Source organism: Hippocampus zosterae, chromosome 8 (assembly GCF_025434085.1).
Source record: "Hippocampus zosterae strain Florida chromosome 8, ASM2543408v3, whole genome shotgun sequence".
NCBI classification, from domain to species: Eukaryota; Metazoa; Chordata; class Actinopteri; order Syngnathiformes; family Syngnathidae; genus Hippocampus; species Hippocampus zosterae.
Window position 1 is genome coordinate 19,369,569 of NC_067458.1, and position 18,963 is coordinate 19,388,531.

The following is an 18,963-nucleotide window of genomic DNA, read 5'->3' on the forward strand; positions in this document are numbered from 1 at the left end:
AAGGGTCTTTCATAAAAAAGCAGTAAGCGAAATTAACCATTCTGTCATAAAATTGAATCGAAAAGACTTTTTGACGTACGGAATTTCATATGATAGGGACACAATTTACAAACACAAAAGTTACATTTGATAGGTCAAAAACTTCACCAAATAAGCCTGATGGACTTTAAACTTATTTTATTTCTATGATCATGTTCACACAACTTGGTACAATTCGACGTGCTATATATGTTAGCATCTGCTTGGTGAAATTAACATTTCATTTAATGAGTTGTATTGTTTTATGACAGCGAGTAGTTTTCCTAAATCATAGAAAGTTCAGTTTCCTGCACTGTGGTCATTAGACAATTGCCTTTCTTTATCTAGGAATCCCCCCCCCCCCCCCCCCCCCACACACACAAAATTAAAAATCAAAAATCAAAGCACACATAATCATGTGATGTTTAATGATGATCCAAGACTGGACTTTGGTGTAGCAGCTTTTCTGTTGCTGCGAGAGCGCTTGGCTTTTTATCTTGCTTCCAAGACCCTGACCCCATCAACCCCTGCCCACGTTCCCCGCCCACTCCCTAACCGAGTGCTATTTTTAGATGACCTGTTGCGTGAGTAGTGCTTCTCAGTGGAAGGTGAGGCGAGAAGCGAGAACCATGTCAATGTTTTCTAGAGCAATTCCCACAGGACTTGAAATTTCTCACACGCGTCCAATTTGGTGAACTCTACAAAAGGCCGGTTGGATGATGTCATTTCACCAGAGGGAGGAAATGATAAAAAGCTAAAAAGTTACATTTATGAGGCCAAATGTCTAGGTCTGATTGACTTGACATTTCTTACACAGGTTTATCTCAATGCGCTCTACAAAAAAAAAAAAAAAAAAGCGGCCTTTGGATCATGGCACTTTCACCAGATGGAGTGGTTGATAATAACATCAAAAGTTCAATTTAATAGGTCAAGTATAAAACGTAAAAGTGTGATTGACATATTTCTCAAACATCATCTACTCTAAAATGCTTATTTCACCGTAGAAGTATTATTTGTGGGTGGCCCGGTGATCCGGTGGTTAGCGCGTGCAGAGGTACCGGGTTCAATTCCAGCTCCGGTCTCCCTGTGTGGACTTTGCATGTTCTCCCCAGGCCTGCGTGGGTTTTCTCTGGGTACTCCGTTTACCTCCCACATTCCAAAAACATGCATGGCAGGCTGACTGAACACTTTAAATTGTTGAAAAATTCACACATGACGAAAAAAAAAAAATCGGATTAACTTGCAATTTGCAAATGAAATTCAAATGTCATCAACAACAAAAAACTTTGGACCAGAGAATTTCGAAATCTTAAAGGTAACAGATAGGCAAAGTGTAACCGAAGCGTGACGGAAACCATAGACAGGTTGTTACTAAGCTCAAATGTCTGACTTGAAATTTCTTACACAATTCTCCCCAATTCCATTGACAAAAAGACTCTTAAATAGTGGACTCTGGTTGGACGGAAACACAGTTGCTAAGCTCAAGAGTTAAATTTGGCCTTAATTGCCTCATCTATGTTTATTTTCGTGGTATCATAATGAGGTAGAATGGCGCGTTTGGTCAATAATTTTCCAGGTCAGCTCTAGTCTACTTTAACGTGGGTGTGCTTCAGTATTACTTCAACCTGCTGCAATCGTGTGACCAGTGTTGGAATGCGCATTTCGTTTTATGGCTTACGGGAATGTTTTTCCGCCTTCATTTGCTCACCTGACCAACGACGTTCTAGATGAGTTCAAGGAGTGACTGCTCGTACCATACAAAGCCAGAGAGTGGAACGTGGTTGATGATTAACAGGCAGATGTCATTTAGGCCGCACCGCCATGCCGGCGAGCCGCATTTCACTTCCTCCTCGCCAGCCTTCACTATGAACGCCTGTCGCAACTCCAAGATCAGGTCAGGTCAGACACTTGGCACGACATCCAACATCTCTTTTCAGTTTCAGTGGGATGGAATTGTGCTACAGATGGTCTAAAATATCATCGTTACGTTGGAATAGGGATGGGCAACTTAAATGATGGAGGGGCCTCAATTTTTCATCCGCACTACTGGTTCACGTAGGACCTAAAAATAAGTATGACAAAAATGTCTTTTTGAAAATGTACAAAATCTATGCATGCAGTACATCTGTTTTCTATTGAAGATAAATAGTAAATTTTATACTCGGTGCACGTATGAAAGATGCAGCTTTTAACAACAAAGGGTTTAAACGATCCAAAACTAACCGCATACTGTGATTTTTTTTCTTCCCTGGTGCAATTGGCGCTCTGGCATTAAAAAAAAAAATCCCATTCAAGGACGGCACAAAACCGATGAACAGCAAACCGACATTAAAGCGCAATTTTGTTAAGAAGAATGAAGAAAATTTTCTTTTAACCATTCCAATTTCAAAATGTTGAGGTCATTCAGTACATCGTAAGAACTGTTGATCAAATCCAAATTTAAACCAATTTTAATATTTACATCCTCTTTCCACATTTCTTGACCTATTCAAACCATCCTAACTTGAAATTATTGACCTCATTCAGAACATCTTGGAAGCTATTTTCCCCATAATTCCCACACTTCCAAAATGTTATACTTCGCACAATAAAATTGGCAAATTAAGCGAGATTTGATATATTCATCTCATCCTTCCGCATTTCTTGAACGTTCCAAAGTATTTCAACTTCCAATCTAATACTCCACATTTAAAAGAGAAATTCAACAGCATTTCACTTCAGCTTTGCAGCATTTACCAGCAATTTCCACCGTATTTGCATTCTCGACATTCTTCCGAAAAATGAGTGACGCTTTAAAAGGTTAGATGTATGTGACTGTGACTGTTCTTATCACAGCCATCAGATTTGAAAGCGACATGTGTTTACCTTGGCATCTTGTCACATTACAGATGGCGCCGTCTTCCTTCTCAAGATCCAAAGGGTCAGGGTCACCCTTGCTCGCCCCAAGGCCAAACACCGCCGCTGCTGCCGACCACCAGCAGCATGGTAAGAATTTCATCACTTCATATTTGACTTACAGTTTGTTTGCTGTCAAGCTTCCTTTGGATCCCCCCCCCCCCCCCTATTACGGATTAGCAATGCCTTCTGAAATATGTTTGGTTGAGTGTACGTGTCAGATGTACAGTACATATGCCAGATTAGGGGACAAGATGCATGACAAGCATATAAAGTTGTAAAACCAATTCTGCCACTCCCTTTTATTGTAGCTTTAATATGGCCATATTTGTGTTTTTTCTCCTCTCTACTTCCTGCTTCATGTCCTTTTATTATTGCTGGTGCAGGAATATCCGCCGTTGTGTCCATTGACGAGCCAGCGAGAGCGACATTGTCCAGTGTGCCTGCAGGTGGCCAGCTTCCCCGTGCAGACCAACTGCGGACACTTATTCTGCGGTACGAGTGCACAGGCGGATTGGATTTATTTAATGCTGCTTAGGTGTGAACGTGAGTGTCAGGGTTTGTTTTTGTGTGTGGATGTACACCGCCTGCGGCTCCAGTTCACATAGTGAGGAAAAACGCTCGAAAGGGAGGAAAGAAAAAAAAAGGATAGAAGAAAAATGTGTTCCAATTTAGTTTCTGAAATTAGCCCAGCAACTCTCGTTGAGATTTAGGACATTTTTTGTTCATGTTCTTCAAGAAGGAAAGCTGATGGCCGATTGTGATCCACCTGCTGTTTGTTAATGCAAAATGGTTGTGTGTCACACGTTTGTGTGTTTAATTCATCAGGGTGACGCATGTGGTCGAGGGGGCCATCTGTTCACTGTTTAATGACTAACTCTTATCAGCTGACTCAACTGCTCTGATGGGCAAAATATTCATCTACAGTTTGTCATCTTTTACGTTAGCCTTTTATTTGCAGTATTTGAATGCTTGTATTTTTATTTAGTCTTTTTTTAGTCAACTTTACTGTTGTTGGTAAAATAGATTTTGCGTTTTTCTTTTTATCTTTTCAAAAGGAGAAGTCAAGTCAAAATTGTTCCAGACAACAAAATGTTCTAAGTGGTCCCACTAGTTCAAAGACACTACTGTATTCTGATTAATATTGGATTTGTAGAATATGACTTAAGCAGCAAAAGCAGTTTTCATCCATCTCAGCGGACAGTTGCTCAGGGCTCTGAATGATAAATCACAACTCATTTTGGGAATATCACATGACCAAACGTCCAAAAATTGGTGATCAGTGATTGATTGGTCGTTACCTGACCCTGGAGCAACTGTGTTGTCATTTTCAGTCAACAGCAAGAGACAAAATGGCCGCCCCTTTAGATGGATTTTAAAAAAGTGTGTATTTTGCTACTTAGTTCGTATTCTACAATATCAGAATGCTGTGTTTTGACTAATAGAGGTACATTAAGCATGTTATTTTTCATGAAAGATGTTGACTTAACTTCCTTTTTAAGTTAAATTTTACTTTTATACAATTTTTAAAATCATTTCGATATGTTTATTTTATTTTTCAATCATTTTTACATTTTTATTTCCCCCCCCCCTGGTTTTCAGCTCCATGTTTGATTGCCTATTGGAGGCACGGGACATGGTTGGATGCGGTCAACTGCCCCCTCTGTAGACAAAAGGTACTCAACTACATTGGGTGTTTAGATATATGGTGAACTCCCACTATTTGTGGGATCTAGTGACCGACCCCTGCAAAGACTCTCGAAAATCCAGCGATAAAAGAGGTTTGGATTTGCATGCAGCATCAACGCCATACTTCTAACATGTACACGATCATGAACCCATGTTACACAGACATCTGGAGTTAAATCATTCAACACAAACAAACCACCGTTATGTGTACTAGTTGGCTTAAATTTTGGCATTTATTCAAATCCAGTGATGAACTCAATTTAACAACACTAAGATTCCACCAGATGGTGCTTAAGGAAAACTTTTGTTGCTTAAATAAGGTCACATGGAGGATAGGTTTCGCACCAAAATCTGCAATTATGCAAATTCACAAATATGTGGGGGTTCACTCTACACAATACAGTCTCCGAGTTTGTGCGAATGGGGTGAGAAAGTTCAAAGTGAAGTTTCTACTCAGGTTAGCGTCATGTGTCAGTTGTTTAACTGCCGACCGGATCAGCAGTCCAAGGACGTTCTGGGCCAGATAAGTGACTACAACAAACGCTATTCTGGAGCGCCCAGACGGGTCAGTACACCCTTAAACACCAACATCAAAGAAAACTGAGAAAATGCTTTTTTAAAATGTAGCAATTATTATTTTTTACTATCAATGTTTAATTATATTTTTTGGTCTCAATTTTGACTTTTTAAAAAATGATTTCCATTTTTATTAATTTTGGTTTTATATTTTGGCTTTGCAATTTCTAATTTTTTTTAAAGATTCATCTGTTGAAAAATACTTTTTGTTTTAAATTGCACTTATTGAGTAATTTTCATTTTTGAGTTGTTACATGTTTGACTCTCATTTTGTAATTTCTTTTTTGTAGATTTTAAGATTTATCTTTTCATTGTTGCCGTTTTTACATTGTAACTTTTGACATGCTCAATGTTCTTGTACTTGTAATAATCAAGATTTGTTCGAGGTTATACATTATCTTTTTTTTTAATCAGTGTTGCTTTTTTTGGATAAATTTTGCAATTTCCACATTTTTAAAATAGACTTGAAAAAATTATTTGTTGAATGTACTCAATTTTGTTTTGTCAAGTGGTTGCACAAAATAAAAGCATATTTCCAGATTATTTTATTTCATGCAACCACTTGACAAAATAGTGTATTTGAAAACAAGGGCATTTTTATAATTTTTATTTTCAAATTATTTTTTTAAATGTTGATCATGTTTTTTTGGCTGTATGCATACATATTGTATTTTTAAAAGGAAACATTTATGACGATGCTACATTCTGTTTCCAGATCCGAGACTACCTGTCAGACGCCCCCATCATCCTGCAGCTGGCAGTCCGCGGGTCAGGGACCCCGGGGGGTCTCGTGTGGCTCTTCTTCTTGCGGGTGGCATTGTGTTGCGCGGGTACCGCCGTCTCCGCGGCCTACCCACCAACACCATCAGGTTCGCTGAAAACATCCCCGACCCTCTGCGGCCTCTTGGGGCTGCTGGACGACCTGGTGGTGGTGGTCCTGCTCCTCCTGTGCGTCCTCAACGTCAATCATCAGATGGCGCCGGGGAGAGGGCGCTCGGCCGGTGCCAGAGCTGTGGCCAGCTAGAACATTGAAGCATTTCCAAAACATTATAAACACTAAGTAATCTGGATTTTCCTAATTCGGACTGAACATCTCTGTATATATAATTTATATTGTTTTTAATGTGTAAAATAAAATATTTATTTTGTTTCTATTAAATCCAAAATGTTTCTAATGCTTTCACAATGGTTCCTAAAGTTAGGAATGGCGTTGTAATTTCCAGACTGGTAAATGGATTATTTATATTGAATTTCTTTGGATTGTGGCATTTTTTTAGGCTCTTTAAGATCTTTTGACTGACTTAATTTTGTCAGAAAGGTTCTAATTAGTGCACTTATTGATGGAACAGGCCTCAAAGTAATCAGGCTTCAGTCTATTCAGGTGATCAGAGAAAATTAACTCACCAATTTTTCCAGTTTGATGTTTCATATGTGTTCTTCATGTGGCCTTCCTCTTCCCTATTCAATAATAAAATGTTGCGATATTGTTGTGAGTAGTTTAATGATTCAAAATCAAAATCTCATTTTTAATGGCGCCCCCCCCCCCAAAAAAAAAGTACGGCAGTAACATTAAGGGAAGAAAAACGGTGATCTCAGCACTATTGGCTGCACCAGGCAGCGGCGTTGCGGAACATGCGCAGCCAGGGAGACGTCTCCAGCTGCGGCCTAAAGCTGCGGGGCGCCCACGGCCACTGCCAGCCCAGCGTGCATCGCTCCGGGTGGGGCATCATGGCCAGGTGCCTGCCGTCCCTGGAGCACAGCCCCGCCACTCCCCGCGGCGAGCCGTTGGGGTTCAGGGGGTATTCCTCAGTGGGCCGGCTGTCGTCATCCAGGTAACGGACCGGGGCCAGGCCAGCTGAGGTGATGTCATCCAGAACCTGGGCGTTACGGAACTGCATCAAACCTACGGAGGAAAAAAAATATTGTGTAATTGTGAAGGCTCAATGGATCAAGCGCTTGGTCAGTGACGTACCTTCTCCGTGAGCCACCCACACTCCCAGAGCCGAGCCCTCCATGCCAGCCAGCCACACAGACGGCGAAGCCTGGATCCCCACGGTTACAAAGCGAGACTCGAATCTGCCCGACTTGTTGTGGGTCAGAACCACGTCGGAAGCTGGAGGACGGACGTATAAACATGTTGAAATATTAACATTTTTTCCCAAGGCAAATTGCATATTCTTCAATGATCATGTTGAGAGCCCAACAAACAATACCAGGACCCGAGCAATTAATCGTCTGATATTAGTCCTTTCTAAAGTGTGACGCACGGCAGTTTATCTCACCTCCGCCATCTTGGCTCTCTCCCACCCAGCCAAGTAGCGCGAGCAGTTGGCAGCCATTGCACACGCCCAGACTCAGCGTGTCGGCCCTTCGCCGGAAGCGGTCAAACTGGGCTTTGGCTGCGGCGTTATAGGCCACAGTGGCGGCCCAACCTTTGGCCGAGCCCAGCACGTCGGCGTAGCTGAAGCCTCCCACGAACACGACGGCCCGGAACGGCTCCAGCGTGACGGCAGCGGAGCACAGGTCCTGCATGGTCACGTCCCACACCTACAAATCAGCGGAGCGAGAGAGGAATAAAAAAAGGGATGCAGTGACTGAAGGATAATTTGTAAATACAAATGTTGTTGGTGAATCGAGGTTTGGTTGCGATGAGAAGAGCGCAAACCTCAAATCCCGCCATGTGGAGAGAGGTTGACATCTCTCGATCGCCGTTGCTTCCTTCCTCCCTCAAAACAGCCACGCGAGGCTTCGCCGCTGCTACAACAAAACATGCAGCATTAAAGGTGCAACTATTACTCGACAACTAATCGATTATCAAATATAATTATTTTGATAGACCTTGTTTCATTTAAACCGTCAAGAGCCTCAGAAGTTTATCCGAATAAATATTTGTCAATTTCTTATCATCTTTGTGTTGAATCAAAATATATTTTTTCCCCAGCATGAAATCATTTTAAGAGATTCAATGATAGGCTACGCATGGCCACATATGGACTATTTGTTGGAGTAAACTGTCCAACTGTTTTTTTCTCTCCCCAAAACTCGTTTTTTCTTTATCACTTAAATAAGTGCCAAATTTTACATGCACATTAAACTTTTTTAAAACTTACCTATGAAAATATAGTCACGTAAAAAAAAAACAACCCAATATATAAACCTAAAAAATAGGGTCTCCACTTTATAATTAAACTAAAATTAGAAAAAAAATACTCAGACTTTTACTGATGCCTGGCCGATGTGTTAGAGAACAGGAAGATGCGATTCTGTCAGCAAACGTGACATTTTACAAATGCTGCTGAGATGAATACATTTTTCTGATTCCATCTGCTATTTGGCGATTTAAGTGGGGTCCACACGTGACTGGTTGCCATTCAATCTCACGGCACATTGGAACAAAGTAGACCACTCACATTCTTATCTCTGGACAACCGAGTCTGAACTGAAGCCAAAACCCAGGTTGGGTGCTCGTTCGTCTTACCAGGCTGTTTGCAAAGGGGAATCTCAGACGGGTCGAAGGTCACTTTAAAGGTAGGCTGCGTCCTCCTGGCAAGCCCCTCCTCTTCCTGTTGAACGCAGAGCTCGTCGGCCTGCAGGCGCTCCAGCTGGAAGCTGGTCTCCTCCCACAACGCCCGGAGGACGGGCAAGCGTTCCCTCAGCACTTCTCGTCCGTCCACGCGCACCGTCACCTGAAGAAGGTGCAGCGAGATATGAAGTTAAGATGAACAGACGAGCGGGAGGTGATGCAGAGGATGAGGTCTCACCATGGCTTCGGGGCCGAAGCCGCTGGTTCTGCCGATGCGGTGACACTCGACGCCGGCGTCAAGGAATCGACGACGCACGCCTTCTTCATCGAGCTCGGACACCTCCAGAAGCAGACCCAACTCTTCGGCGAAGAGCAGCTCAATGACTGCACCAAAGGATGGAGACACCTTCAAAACTTTGACCAATAAGATGCAACCTTCATCCAATAAGCGCGCCGCATCTAGAATGCTTTTGCAGGTCTCCCCGAACCCCGATTAAAAGTGTTCTTAATCCTCATAGACGGTAATGAAGTGGCCATCGCCCACACCTCCCGGGGCTCCCAGTGACGGCACATCCAGGTCCACGCCACGGTTTCCAGCAAATGCCATCTCTAGTACGCAGGAAATGAGACCTCCGTCGCTGATGTCGTGTCCTGCGCTCAGCAGACGATCTGAAAGAAGGCACGTCTCAAATTTTATTTTACTTACATTTCCATTAAAAAAAAAAAACTTCAAATCCATTGTTTGACTTGATTATGTTCAACATTAAATGGCTTACATTTTTTATCTAATCATATTCATTTACAATTGCAATTAAATATCGAATAATTATACTTCTATTTGTCCTCGATACATAACTAACCTTTTATTTATGTACCGGTTCCAAGGATGGTTACATTTAATGAAAAAAATCAGGACAAAATGATGACTTTCAAATTGGAAACTGACTACTGATTAGCATCTGAGTGGCGTTGAAGCAGGCGGCCAGGAGTTGTGGCTGCTCCATGTCAGGAGAACAATCTCCCAGCTGAGCGTAGCACTGAGCTAGCGCCGAACCTCCCAGACGGTGCCGGCCCGGGCTGAGAGGAACCCACAGCAGCACGCCTGCAGACACCAATCAAGAGTCAGAGCTGGAACAACTCTTTGATATGTGTTTGTGTGTGTGTGTTACCTTTGCCATGTGGATCCTCAAGATCAGGCGTGATCGTGGCACTGATGTCTGGACACACGGCATAAGCCGAGATAACCAGAGCTCCTGAAACATAGTTAAGTTAAGCACTTACAAAATAATAATGTATGATAAATAAAAATAATAAACAGCTAGGCAACCGCTCCCCCCACAAAGGCTTGCTGGTGTGTACATTGTAGCAGATCATATATATATTCGCTGGTAACGTTTGTTTGATGTTGTGTGAGTGGAATAATGCCCATCAGCGCCCCCTTGCACACATTTGCGAGCATACCTGGAGCTTTGACAGTCTCCTTCCCCACGCGTGCGGCCATACTCAGCGAGTCCTTGCCACCGTCAATGGCCACACCCAGCTCACCCATCACCTTGCACATAGCTCGGCACGACTCCCAAAGGAGGGCCCCCTCGCCAGGGAGCTTGGCAGCCCACATCCAGTTCCCACTACACTTTACGTCCTATGAAGCACACACAAAAAAAATTGCTCCAGAAGACAAAAATTCGAACAGCACCTTGACTTGCAGTGTCTACTCCAAATGAAAGTTTTTTTTGTTGTGAAATTGACCGTTTGTTCTGTTCCATAAATGGCTGAAAGTGACAGTCCTACTCGTCCTTTCAATGTTCCACTGTATTGTTTAGTCATGCGGAGGCGTCTGCTCACCTTTAGAGCGGTGACTCTTGCAAACATCAGGTTTGTGAGCGCTTCGCCAACCGCCATGCGAGCGCCCGCCGCCGCATTCACCAGCGCTTTGACGGGCTGCTCGCCGATGGCTGTCGCTGCCCCCTCCAGGCCCAACGGTGACAAGGCCACCACAGCCACATCTGCCAGTGGCGTGTGAAGGGGGCCTACACACTGTTGCTGGGCCACCAATCCCGTCACGGATCTGTCCACCTGTAAAAAGCACCGCAAGTCACAAAGGATCAGGGATCAATTTATTGATGATATTTTTAGTTTTTTTTTTTCGATTATCTGTATGGTGCTACTTGCAATTAATTTAATCATATAAAATAATGGATTAGGGTTGAGAGAGACAAAAACTTGACTAAATCAGATCTGTATACCACAAAAACAGGATGTGAGGATTTTTGCCCCAAAGCTTCGTAAGCACCATGTTACAGCATACACACAGTTTGTTTTTGTTGGACTTGTTTTTATATTATTCCGAGGACAAGTAACAAGAACAAACCTTATTGGTAAGGTAGCGCTTGGAGGCCACAGCGGGCAAGCGTAAAACTCTCTCCAGGGCGTCTCTAACCGTCAACCCAGCAGGAAGCAACAATGGCCGGAGCACAGGGCTCAGTCGCTCCATCCTGAACTCCTTCTGGGGCATCTTGCCCAGCACCCATTCCAGTTGCAGGTCCACAGGATGGCGCCCGTTGCCGACTCGCTCGCCGCTCGTGCCCTCGTCGTCCACCAACACAATCTGAGGGAGTGCAGAAGCTGTGACTCAAATGCAAAACAGGCGCAAACACACAGTTTAAAGACTTGAAGGCGAAATTTGTAAAACTGAGTGAATGGGTTTATATTGTTTAAAAAAAAACATAATAGGTCTGCTTTAAGGATGCGCACCTTGCCGTCACCAGTGATGTTCCCCACAAAGTCCACAGGGCATTTTTCCCGCTGGCACACCCTCTCCAGGAAGGCGCGATCGGACGGGTGGAGCAGCAGGGCATTGCTCTCCTGATATTCAGCCCCCCACAACTCTAGCACGCTCAGTGTCGGGTCGCCTTTCTGAAATGACACAGGCAAACTGAGTTTATACTCGCACATTTTTCCGTCGAGCCGAAACATTTGCAAACCGAAAACTTTTCCTTTAAAGTTCATTAGCTTAATGCTAACACATGCTGGGAAACAGCAAAGTCATTTTAACAAAGATGATTGGTGTTGCAGTGTTATAAGATAAGAAATCCTTTATTTGTCTCACAATGGAGAAATTCCCTCGATGCCGTTGCAATTTGAAAAGTGCATGCTACTACTTTGCTATGCCAATTTGAATTTGATTAAATGTTCAACACTATTTTTTGGGGATTTACACAAACGTTTGATGCAATGTTGAAACATTTGTGGGATTTTTAGGCTTCGTATAAGAGGACCTCTGAGGGTTTTATTTGATTTTTCTGCCGTATCTCACCTTGAATCGGCTGCAGTAGATGATAGCACCAGCAGGCTCGCTCAGCTCCTTCAGAACATTTCCTGGAAACGCAACATTTTGAGTTTCATCATTCAGTCTCCTTCGGAATATTGCGTCTTACCGTTCCCTCCCGCTCCCTGGTCATGGATGCTGCAAATGGGGTTGCCGCCGCGTCGCTCCAGGCAGGCCCTCAGCGCTCGATTCATCTTCTGCTCCATTTCGGCATCTCCTCGCTGCACGGCGCCCAGGTCTCTGTCACTGGAGTTGTCACCTTGCACCTGCCGAGGGCCAAAACAAATTCAACCATTATGATGAAGTGATTGATCTTCATAAATCTGAGATTTTAGCTGCCATACTTGAACAGAGGAAGCCGCTCCTCCTCCCACGCCAATTCGGTACACCGGGCCGCCGATCTTTACCACTTCCATACCTAATTGACGTATGCGGCAGAGAACGTCGATCAATATGAATGATTGCACTTTACATATATATATATACACACATATATATTGTACACCTGCAAAATGAAATGAATGAGAGCCCATACAATAGCAGTGCTGATTATGATAGTTGTCACCAGCAGTGGCGCGACACAAATGAATTTTAGTGCACATACTATTTTGCCCGTTTCTTATCTCACGGGCAAGGTCACCAAAATATTATATATCTATTTGAGATGAATAACTCTGGAATAGTGACATTCAAATTAAGCACTACTCCCTTTCATTGTGCTGGCCGACCTGACATTGTGATTTATGTTGAAATTAAAAAAAAATAAAAAATAGATACCATAAACCTACTACTATTAATTTACCAAACTTTTTTACAGCTATTTTTCAATGTATTTAGTAAATACATTACAAAATACATTTAAAATAAACCGCTTATCCTCCCAAATGCATGACTTGTTTTATTTGCTATTGCATGAACTAAAAATATATAAATGGGCACATTTTAATAGCACAAATTAATAAACAAGTGTTAGTAATGCAGTTTGAATAAATTAATTCCACAAATGAAAATGTTGTATTTTTAATCTAATAAAATAAAAATGTAAACGTGTACATTTAAATGCACAAATGTATTTTTAAAATTTTTTTTACTCATTCGCTGCCAGCCCAGTTAACCTGGATTTTTTTTTTGTGTGAAAGAGCCGTCAATGGCATGTGACAGTGAATGAGTAAAACAAAACGAAAATACATATGTAAACGTTTTCTTTTTAAATGTTAACAAATAAAATATGGTTCAATTTCATTTCTAAAAATATATGAAAAGGATAACATCGAGGTACTCTAGACATATAAATAGAATTTTATATTTCTATAACTAAGTCTTACCTTTCTCTGGCTGCTCTTTCTTGACATGCGCATCCTCAATGCAACCGAGTCCTCCACTGAACATGATGGGCTTAATCCACTCTCGCCGCTCCCCATTGGGCAGCCGCATGCCAAAGGAACGGGCGAATCCTAGCAAATAAAATCTCAGTTGAGTTTTTTTTTTATTTTTATTTTTTGGTGTGTCTTTTGGTCACATTTGTGTGCACACATGCTTTGTCTCCTCACCCGACAAAACCGGCTCCCCAAACTTGTTGCCGTAGTCGGAGGCGCCGTCGCTAGCCTCGATGGCGACCTGCAATGGCTGGGCAAAGCTGGTGGGGTATTCCCACCCTTTGCAGTCCTGCTCCCAGGGAAGCGCGTAACCTGTAAAGCATGTTGGGAGACATCATAATGTCGCACAGGTGATTTGGACAAACTTCAGAGTGCCTTTGAAAGCAGGTGCGTCTCGGACCTGGTATGTGTAGATTGCCAAAGCAGTACCCGGCAGTGCCAGCGATGACGTGGCCTCCCCGCCCGGCACTCTGGACATCTCGGATGCGCCCCCCGGTGCCTGTGGTGGCGCCGCTAAATGGAGCCACGCCTATGTGTTTCACCACATGAGAAACTTATGGATGGAAATCGATTTAAAACAGAACATGTTATGGAAGAAGACGTTTTTAATTGCATGTACCGGTATATGAATATTTGGGTCTCTGGAGCACCTGCCCACCCGTTAAGTATGAAATTATTTAAACAAGAAAATCCTGTGGTATCTCTCTATTTAAAAAGAAACTCTCTCAGCTTCCACTCTGTATGAATGTCTATGTGAATGAGTGAATGTCGTTCCCAAACCCCTGTTCCGATTGACCTGAAAGAGATTTAGTGTTGTGCCAACATTAGCAGCCAGTACGCAATGTTTCATTTAATTCAAAATCTGATGGGTTAAATTAGTCCGATTTTTTTTGGGGGGGGGGGGGGGGGTGTATTTTTATGCAATGACCCATAGAGTGTTTAATACTATGTTTTGTGAGTCAACTTTTAGGGTAAACTTCGACTACGTTCATGAGATTTTTCTCATGTGAAATTGACGCACAAAAACATTGGGAATCATGAGCCAAAGTGATCAGACCTGTTGGGAAGTTGTGCGTCTCAGCGGTGAAGATGACATGTCGCAGCGACCGGCGTGTTTCATAGGGACTGGCTTGTGAAGTATCTTTGGGGTAGAGGCACTCCAGCTCCATGCCCTGAATACCACTAAACACACACAAACACACGCACACGCTGAACCATCTTCCCAAGACTTGTTTTGTCTTGTTTGCTTGTGTCCTACCTGCTGTTGTCACAGAACTTAATGACATTGTTGCCATTACTGTGCTCCTGCGTATTCATGATGAGGCGGAATAGCGTCTCCTTCTGCTCCTCCCCATCGAGGAACACACGGCCCCGGAAAAACCAGTGGCGGCTGTGCTCGCTGTTGGACTGAGCCAGGTCGAAACATTCCACGCTGGTTGGGTTCCTCTGGATTCTCTGGAACATTGCCGTGTACAAGTCCAGATCCCAGTCGTCAAAGGCCAGACCTGTGTGATGCATACGCACGAGATCCTCACTTGTGCTCTTCTTTGACTGCATATTTGCTATTTTGGATGATTATATAATCATTGCAGGGAGAAAAAAAACCCATTTTTGATTACAGTTTTTAAATCCCAGATGTGTATATTTTGTATGTACTGGGTAATCTCTAATTCTTCCACAAGTATTTTTTATTTTTGATCTAATTCCTCAATTTTTTGTGGAATATAATTGTATTTGGGCGGCCCGGTAGTCCAGTGGTTAGCACGTCGGCTTCACAGTGCAGAGGTACCGGGTTAGATTCCAGCTCCGGCCTCCCTGTGTGGAGTTTGCATGTTCTCCCCGGGCCTGCGTGGCTTTTCTCCGGGTGCTCCGGTTTCCTCCCACATTCCAAAAACAAGCGTGGCAGGCTGATTGAACACTCTAAATTGTCCCTAGGTGTGAGTGTGAGTGCGAATGGTTGTTCGTTTCTGTGTGCCCTGTGATTGGCTGGCAACCGATTGAGGGTGTCCCCCGCCTACTGCCCGAAGACAGCTGGGATAGGCTCCAGCACCCCCCGCGACCCTAGTGAGGATCAAGCGGCTCGGAAGATGAATGAATGAATGAATAATTGTATTTGTCAACTATATTTGTATTTGTTGAATTTTCTTGCATTTTTTTCCTGACGTTTTTTTATTTTCAATACATTTAAAAATATATTTTCATTTTCTAATTTGGGTTTTAACCCAATTGTTTACATTTTTGGTCTCTTTTTTTCCCCCAATATTTGTGTATTGCGCATTAATACAGTTGCATTATTTGTCGAATATTTTAGGGGTTTTTTTCCAGACGGTATTTAAAAAAATATTTGTCTATTTTCCCAATATTCTTGAGTGTGTCATAGTACTGGCTGCTTCCATGCATGGTCACACACAAGCACGTGCAAGATAACGACAACCATGACGGTGGTGTGACTTGTAATAACATTAGCATGGGCTCATGTGACACCATTACCTCCACCAGTAGACAGAGCAGCCACACTGAAAAGGGGCCGTGAAAAAGAGAGCATAATGTTGATATCTACGCTAAGAAGGGAATAAACTATCAAGACATCAAAGGACATTTCACCCAGCTGGTCGTTGGCCTTCTCCAGCGCTGCTCGCCCATCGCCCAGGATGTCGACCTCAAACACGGGCTGCGCTTGGGCGTCCACGGCAAAGGAGGCAACAGGACGCTCGTAGATGCACTCTGTCATACTGTCATGGAGGAGGACGATCAGATTTGCCACATCCTTTCGGACGTCGGCCATGTTGCCCTCGTCCTTCAGCTTGGGGAGAAGACAGAGAGTAAGACTATTCAATGCACTGTAAACACATTAAAAGTATTAAAAGCAATGTGCAGCCATCATAACAATTTGATTAATATATTAAATGTGATTTTTTTTGGGGGGGGGGGGGGTTTGAGGCATCACCTTGATAAGGAATCGCCGTGACAATTCTACCCGTGTGACGCTGGAGAGGCCGGCACTCTGACAGATGGACACGGCATTGGTGGACCACGCAGTAGAGAAGTTCAGCCTAAAGAGCACAATTAACAATCTTTATATTTTTCATGGAATATTTTTATTTTGGGTCACTTTGGGCCATTGGGTTCGAGTACCTGGGTCCAATCTCCACCAGTGTAGCCCCGTCTCCCTCTTTTAGTTTGGGTGTCTCACTGAGCGTTTCTGCCTGCAGCGGTGGTTGAAACAACCAGACGAGGATCTCCTTCTGTTCTGCACTCAGACTGTCACTTCCCGCTGCACACAGACAGCATTTTCATTGATCATGCAAACTATAAATAGTCCCCCGAGGTCAAAAACCTGCCATTTGAACAGGGGGGCTGTAGTGTTCATGTGTCTACTGTATTCTAAGGAATTTGACACTTACCCATCAGCTCCACATTGTAGCAAAGCTCTGTGGCGATAGACAGCCGAGGGTAGAGCTTGGCCGCTTGCTGGAGGCATCGCCCCCTCACCTCACCGCCGTAAAACCTCACCACAGCCATGGCTAACGCAAATGAAAATGTTAAATAACGTAAAAAGGTTGACAAAAGCCTATTCTGGGACACATTATTCTTTCATTGCATCATGGCGATACTGTATTTGTGTCAAAGATGTTGTCCAATACATGTTTTCATGTCTATTTTGTATATATTTATCATTAGTATGTTTTATTATGTATTCATATTGTTTCAAATATTATTGTTTGCAATATTTGCATAGTTTAAATTGAATATTTCTTTTTTTGTGTAATAATTTGTATTATTTTCAAATATTTTTGTTTATATGGTTCTATTATGTAATGCATTGCTCATCTAATTATTTTAATATCGTTTGCTGATATTAATTTTGAATTCTAATTTCTTATAAATGTTTTGTATTATTAAATCTTTGTGCCATTTTTTAATTCCATCAAATATTTCTACAATTCGCACATTTTCTATTATCATGAGAATTATTTTCATAATTTCTATTTTCCGTAATGGATTGAAAAAAAAATCAGAAGTCTTAATTCACCATGATTTATAAAATATGTCAGCTCAGCATTGCCCGGGTCAACAACGATAATCTCATCGGCTTCCAACAAGCATGACACAGTCCAAGTTGATACTGGGACTTGTGGATTTTTATTTTTTATAGCATCTATTTTGTAATCGTGCCAGTGTGGTCTTCATGCATGACATTCATAACTGGAAGATTCAGACAAACATATGGAGACGCACGCAAATTAGGCAGAGGAACATTTTGAAGATCACACTCATAGTATTGAGGGTCAGGCGCTTTCTGTTTAAAATTGGATTGATTTTGACACACGTGCACACACGCGCACGCACGCACACACACACACACACACACATCACGAAACTAATTTTCCCAATCACTCTCTCACTCACACGCACACACTCAGAAACACATTCCTTCAATTCCTCTCACACACAAACGCGTGATAGTTTGCGCCACACAACCTTACATCATTTTTACGACACAGTACAACATTGGCACATACTTTTCTTCTGTTACTGAATGACAACCACGGGATCCGCTAAGACGACGAATAAACCCTTTTCTTTTCTTTTGTGATTTAGCACCATTAGTTACGACAGATGCTAAATTAGCAACTAGCTTAGTTCTCTCTCCCTCCAAAAGTTGGCGAACTTACTTCTTCGTGTCCGTGCGCTGTTCTTCTTCCCGTCCCCGAAGAAGGGCGACGTGTAGTCAGTTGCTCGAGGCGAGAGCGAGGTGACGTGACGGCGGACGATGGTGGTCAGCGGTGTGGTGGAGGCTGACTGAATGGATGAGAAGTGAATGACAAGAGCGTGGACTTCCCTGGGAGACGCGGTGTCGGAGGCGCTGCAGTGCGCAGGCGCAGAATTTACCTCGAAGAGGTGGGGTGGGGCGGGGGTTGGGGGAGATGGGCTAACTTGTGACATTTGAATGCATCACGGGCCACAACAGAGGAAATTTGATTGAATGGCCTCATCGAGCCGCCAATGAATCAATTAATGGTTAATGATGGTTGGATTTTTTTCCTAATATTTTTGGATTACTTCAAGCGTTAAAAAAAACGTTTGCCATAATTAGCTTGTTTGTTTTATTTTTAAAGTTTTGGGTAATGTTGCTTTTATGTCTTTGTTTTTATTTTTTGTAATGAAAACATGTATTTTTCCACTTTTGTATTTCTCATCAAATGTTTCTCTACTCATGAAATATGTCTTCTCAGCTATGGTATAATATTCTTGTTACATTTTTAATCTTTCAAAATTCTGAAATTCGTTTTTTTCAACGTATGCACTTGCATCGATTTTTTAAAATCTTCCATAATTTGCATTTTGTTGTAAATTGTAACTTTTTTTGCACTGGAGCAACTTTTTTCCCCGATCTGCTTTATCCTCACAAGGGTCCCAGCTGTCTTTGGGCAGGTGGGGGACACCCTGAGCCGGTTGCCAGCCAATCGCAGGGCACGCACAGAAAAAAACATCTGCGCTCACACTCACACAAAGGCACAATTCAGAGTGTTCCATTTATCCGCCGAGCATGTTTT

At 42.7% G+C, this 18,963-nt stretch overlaps 2 protein-coding genes across 3 annotated transcripts; one reads left to right on the top strand and one right to left on the bottom strand.

Annotated features, from left to right (window-relative positions):
* The first annotated feature begins 1,838 nt into the window (after nucleotides 1-1,838).
* Nucleotides 1,839-6,465, top strand: si:dkey-183n20.15 (RING-HC_RNF170 domain-containing protein). Its single transcript, XM_052072786.1, has 6 exons — nucleotides 1,839-1,912; nucleotides 2,907-3,003; nucleotides 3,300-3,408; nucleotides 4,516-4,589; nucleotides 5,060-5,167; nucleotides 5,894-6,465. Exons 1-6 carry the CDS (start codon nucleotides 1,884-1,886, stop codon nucleotides 6,200-6,202), a joined length of 726 nt encoding a protein of 241 aa, XP_051928746.1. The 5' UTR covers nucleotides 1,839-1,883; the 3' UTR covers nucleotides 6,203-6,465.
* Nucleotides 6,466-6,660: 195 nt separating this feature from the next.
* pfas (phosphoribosylformylglycinamidine synthase) lies at nucleotides 6,661-18,367 on the bottom strand. Of its 2 annotated transcripts, none has more exons than XM_052072785.1 (26): nucleotides 18,082-18,367; nucleotides 16,810-16,929; nucleotides 16,541-16,679; nucleotides 16,353-16,458; nucleotides 16,010-16,208; nucleotides 14,664-14,910; nucleotides 14,463-14,587; nucleotides 13,806-13,934; nucleotides 13,580-13,717; nucleotides 13,355-13,483; nucleotides 12,374-12,447; nucleotides 12,139-12,295; nucleotides 12,018-12,079; nucleotides 11,456-11,617; nucleotides 11,073-11,309; nucleotides 10,547-10,777; nucleotides 10,163-10,343; nucleotides 9,871-9,954; nucleotides 9,648-9,803; nucleotides 9,248-9,370; nucleotides 8,940-9,085; nucleotides 8,657-8,864; nucleotides 7,844-7,932; nucleotides 7,461-7,725; nucleotides 7,151-7,291; nucleotides 6,661-7,081 (listed from the first exon to the last, which is right to left on the bottom strand). In XM_052072785.1, exons 1-26 carry the CDS (start codon nucleotides 18,350-18,352, stop codon nucleotides 6,777-6,779), a joined length of 4,224 nt encoding a protein of 1,407 aa, XP_051928745.1. In that variant the 5' UTR covers nucleotides 18,353-18,367; the 3' UTR covers nucleotides 6,661-6,776. The 2 variants fall into 2 exon arrangements, with proteins under 2 accessions (XP_051928745.1, XP_051928744.1); XM_052072784.1 differs by having other exon boundaries at nucleotides 7,844-7,935.
* Between the last annotated feature and the right edge of the window lie 596 nt (nucleotides 18,368-18,963).

Excerpts from the sequence above, each read along its gene's own strand:
- si:dkey-183n20.15 (XM_052072786.1), top strand. The coding sequence starts at position 1,884 with ATGAACGCCTGTCGCAACTCCAAGATCAG. Across the intron at positions 1,913-2,906 it reads TGTCGCAACTCCAAGATCAG|ATGGCGCCGTCTTCCTTCTC; the intron begins GTCAGGTCAGAC and ends GTCACATTACAG. Across the intron at positions 3,004-3,299 it reads TGCCGACCACCAGCAGCATG|GAATATCCGCCGTTGTGTCC; the intron begins GTAAGAATTTCA and ends TTGCTGGTGCAG.
- pfas (XM_052072784.1), bottom strand. The coding sequence starts at position 18,352 with ATGTCACAAGTTAGCCCATCTCCCCCAACCCCCGCCCCACCCCACCTC. Across the intron at positions 12,080-12,138 it reads CCAGGGAGCGGGAGGGAACG|GAAATGTTCTGAAGGAGCTG; the intron begins GTAAGACGCAAT and ends TTGCGTTTCCAG. Across the intron at positions 8,865-8,939 it reads GCTTCGGCCCCGAAGCCATG|GTGACGGTGCGCGTGGACGG; the intron begins GTGAGACCTCAT and ends CACCTTCTTCAG.